A 4,636-nucleotide genomic window follows, 5' to 3' on the forward strand; every position below is an offset into this window, starting at 1 on the left:
AGTAACATTTTTCAACATCATGATAATTTGCAATTCAATTAAAATGCCACAGAATTCAAAATATCCGGTAAAAATCTTCCAGAAAATACTAAAAACGTGCACAATTATCATCTCAGAAATATACCAAAAGTTATCATGACAGAAAAGTCATCAAAATTCTCGTTTCTGAAAATTGAGAAAGGCGGAATGTGCCTTACCTCGATTCTGTCAACTTCTCCAACTACGGCGACGGACGAAAACGGACGGAAGTCGCACAAAAATCCACTTTTCTTCTTTTCTCTTCGGGTTTCTCTCTCCTGGACTTTCTCTCTCTTCAAAACGACTTAAATCGGATATTTATTAAGCAGGATCGTCCCGGACGATGTTCCCGATCGTCCCGGGACAATCTCCTCTAGACCAGATCGTCCAGACGAAATTAAATGCCAATTTTGTCGTCCCGGGATGAAACTCTCGGGTTCAGTTCGTCCCGATTGTTTCAGGTTCGTACAGACGAACATGCAGATTTCTTCACAATCTGTACAGATCGTCCCGGGACGATCCACTTCGTCCCGGACGATCCTGGGAGGAAAACAGCCTTTACAGAACCGAACATAAAGTGGGTCGGGTTCGAGTCCGAAAAACTGACCTGTTTGCAAAACCGGGTCAGGTTCGGGTTGACCCAGAAACCCGGGAATGACCTGGAAAACCCATCTACCCCGGCTGCCCTACGTTGCTTGCCCTAGCTGCCCCGGCTGCCCTCTGTTAGTCGTTTCTTGCCACGGCTGCCCCCCAGCCCTGCGTTGCTTGCCCCGGCTGCCTCGATTGCCCGGTGCCCCTCGAATCGCGATACCTTCCCCCGGCTGCCCACGTGACCGTGTCAAATCGACCGGGATTGAGCTTCGAGACATCGAGCCGCGTGATGCACGTCTCCTGTTGCCGTCCCTCGCCGGCGGCCGCTGTCGTCTCATGCTACCCCGCTTGCGGCCGTCTCTCACTACCCCACCTGCGGCCGTCTCCCGTTGCCTGCACCGAAGCGGGTCGGGTCGGTTTCGGGTCCGAAAAATTGACCCGTTTGCAAAACGGGACGGGTTGACCGAACCTGAATACTGCCGGGTTAGTTTCAGGTTCGACCCGTGACCCGAAATTGACACTCGTAGGTTGGGCATCTAAAAAAAATTGAATATATAAGAAGGGTAATTTTGGAATTATGCCCCCATCAAAAATAATTTTTTTGCTCTAATATGGCATATCTTACTTTGTTTGCCCATCCATCTGAAGATCTGAATATTTCTTCTTTGCAAATAAATGATAAAAAATATCTTTTTATAAATTTGATAGTATTATATTGATTAATTTTTTTAAAGTATTATTATTATTATTGTCATCTAATTAATTAAAATTTTATCCACCCTTAAAAAAGAAGTTGGATCCATCCTACCCACATTTATTTGACTTGGCAGAATCAGTCACATAGGTCATGATGTCGAAGTGATAAACTTATATTTAAGAGCAACTTGCAACCATCATACAACCACTATAGTCCGCATTAAGCCATTTTTTTTCATTGAAAAGCATGTTATATTCTAATGATGGCAAGCCATAGCATAAAAAAGCTTTTGAATGATCATCTAACCCTTTGTCAAATAAAACATATCACTGTTGTATGCATGTTTGAACATTGAATCATAATAACTTGTTAAAAAGATTACATGCCAAAGTCATTAAAGCGCATTGCCGCCTATACGGCTTTCTTATTGTTTCTTAAAACAACTTTATAGTACATAAATTAAATTTTTATGCTAAAAAATTGTTTGAAAAAATAGTAAAAAAACCGTCTTGAAGGCAGCCTTCATTTCATTCAAATAATATAATATGAGATAATGTGGCCCAATTTAGGAGTATGATGAAACAATGCAACTCTGAGAAATCAATATTTTCTTTGCAATTTGTTTGTTGACTAAGGCTTCGTTTGGGACGATTTTTTTGATGCTTTTTAAAGCAGCTTTCTAGTAAAAAAATTTAAATTTTTGTACTAAAAAATCACTTTAAGAAGCAGCGAAAAAGCCGTCCAAACGAAGACTAACTCTAATGAGATCCGAAATGGATGAAAAAAGAGAGGACATCCAAGTCTGATATGTTAAAAAAAAAACAAATTATGTGATAATATCTTATACAATTTAAACTAAATTTATTTTAAATTAATATAATATAAATATTACATATAACCAACACTAATTTAAAAGTAAAATCAATAAATTTTATTTCAATTCTTATACAATTTATATCAAGATATCTTAAGATAAATTTAAACTTATTTTGAGATAAATAAAATATATAAATAATTAAAATTATATTTATCTTAAAATAAATCTAAAAAAACTTAACAACAATTATGCCCAATTTTTTAATCAGTTATAATTTTTTTCAATAACCATGCAAAGGGGTAATTTGGTAATTAAAATCATTAATCGTTCACATTATAAGCTAACAATCAGTACTCGCCTGAATTACCACGGCACAATTTCTGCTTGGAGTGGAATGGAAGTAATTATACGGCGACGGCAATGACCTCTTTAGATTATTCTCCATTCTATTTTCTTCTAAGCAATCATTTTAATCAATGTGGTCTTTGAGCATCTATGAATCATTTTGGGTGGTTGTGATTGATCAACACCTTTATGACTGTTTTAATTTGAACAGGTTGATTGATCATCACTGTTAATCGCAATCCGAACTCAATTTCAAGATAAAAATCGAAACTAATCATTCTTCCAAGATAGAATAGCAATAATCATATTTAGAAATCAAGAAACAAACTTTGTGAAGTTTAAGGTAAACAAATTCTGTAAGTTAAGAGATTGTTAGAAAGATCAGATCTTCTCTTCCTATCAGAATGGTCAGAGTCGTAGCAGTTGACCACAAATCTCCTGAATTCTCCCGTCTGCACGGCGAATTGATCATCAACATTTCTAAAGAGCATCGTCTGCGGGAGAACAGAGCAAGCATTGCAGTAGAAAAGGAATGAAGGAAAAAAAAAAGAGTCAACTTTGGTTCATGGGCAGGCATTTCATCAAACACCTGATCGGCATCTGAACCAAACAAGCAGCTCCTAAATTGAACTATGCGAATTTCATTGGAATACAGTAAAAGCACTCCGCGCATCGATTGATTATTCAGTGAGTGAAAGCGTAGAAAATGGTGGAGATGTAAACGGCGAGAGCAGTGCAAACGAGGGTAAGGAGAACCGCAACAGCCCGAACGGCAGCGGTACTTCCGCAAGATAGCATACCGAGCCGGATCTGTATCACATTAACCATGGAAAGAAGGAGAAAGAGGCAGCCCATCACAGACCCAACAGCCGAGCCAAGCATGCCGAGGCGAAGCACACGGGCGTTTATATGGGCTCGAAAGGCCTCGTCGACATCCTTACTGTTGAGCAGGTTGATAGCGAGCTTGAGGCCCTGCGCGATAAGACTCGAGAAGAGGAAGAAGCTGAAGGACACCACCTCGAACACGAGGAGGTTGCGGACGACGTCCGGGCCAGCATCACAGGCCGTATTGTTCTCCAGGCTCCGCTGCCCAGGGCTTGTTAGGGAGAGACCCACGAAGACGGCGACGGTGAAGAGCGAGTTGACAGTCACCAGGCCATCAAGAGCTGTTACTTGGACGCTCGTCGTTGTTGGGGGAAGCGGGAATCGCCTTGATGATGAGGCGATGTAGTCCTTGAACTCGTAATCTTCGGATCTGAGAGAAAGGCATAGGAAATGAGATTTTAATTCGGAATTAGGGTGAAAGAAAGAGTAATCGTTAAAGAGATTGGATATGCCCTTACACTTCCATGGAATTAGATTCGAAATGCTTGCCGGGGGAAGATTAGGGTTTACGGGGTTTGGAGTTTGATGGGGACGCAAAAAGGAGATGAAAGGAGAAGCGAAAGTCTGTGCTTCCTTCTTATTAGTAAAGAGTGATCTGTTAAAGTTATTTCGAAATCGCAAGGATAGCTGATTCGTTGGTCTTTTTGTAAATAAAGCACTGTAAATTGTAAATTTGCAACTAATTCCCTTGACAACTAAATTTCTAACGTCGGTGATTTACAACATTCATTTTTTACGGGAGATGTCAATATTGTAAATGCCTTGTAAATTTTTTATTTCAATTTGAGTATGAAAAACTTTGCAAATTCATTCTAGTGGACAAGTCTAAATTAAAGGGTGTCAATTTGAGTCAGCGGGTCGGGTTCAGGTCGAACTCGGAACTGCAATCGGGTCGACCATAACCTGATTCGGGTAGGTAAACGGGTCGGATATTTGAACCCGGACCCTATCCGGCGGGTTGTCGGTTGACTTGACTCAACACGGGAAGGAGACCAACGTGGGCGCGGTTGAGAGTAGATGCCAGCGCAGACGCGGATGCGCGGGAGGCTCGTGGTGCTAAGGTGTGCGGGAGGCTCGTGGTGCTAAGGTGTGCGGTGCGCAGGCGCCGGGCGGGTACGCTGCAGCGCGGGCATCGTGTCAAATATTGTTCCCCTTAGTCTAAACGAATATCCTAATCAAGCCTAGATAAAATTTTTGGCTAAAGATGAGGCCCACCAAAGAAGAGATTTTTACGTGCGGTCACCAAATTATTCGGAGGTGAATCAAAATGTGTCACGTAATTC

General features: G+C 41.1%; 1 protein-coding gene across 1 annotated transcript; it reads right to left on the minus strand.

Annotated features, from left to right (window-relative positions):
* Window positions 1-2,739: 2,739 nt before the first annotated feature.
* Window positions 2,740-3,972, minus strand: LOC110111105. The gene is made up of 2 exons (XM_020842820.2): window positions 3,812-3,972; window positions 2,740-3,723 (listed from the first exon to the last, which is right to left on the minus strand). The coding sequence occupies exons 1-2, from the start codon at window positions 3,817-3,819 to the stop codon at window positions 3,153-3,155; spliced, it is 579 nt and encodes a 192-aa protein (XP_020698479.1). The 5' UTR covers window positions 3,820-3,972; the 3' UTR covers window positions 2,740-3,152.
* Window positions 3,973-4,636: the final 664 nt, after the last annotated feature.

Source organism: Dendrobium catenatum, unplaced genomic scaffold (assembly GCF_001605985.2).
Source record: "Dendrobium catenatum unplaced genomic scaffold, ASM160598v2 fragScaff_scaffold_1427, whole genome shotgun sequence".
Classification (NCBI taxonomy): domain Eukaryota; kingdom Viridiplantae; phylum Streptophyta; class Magnoliopsida; order Asparagales; family Orchidaceae; genus Dendrobium; species Dendrobium catenatum.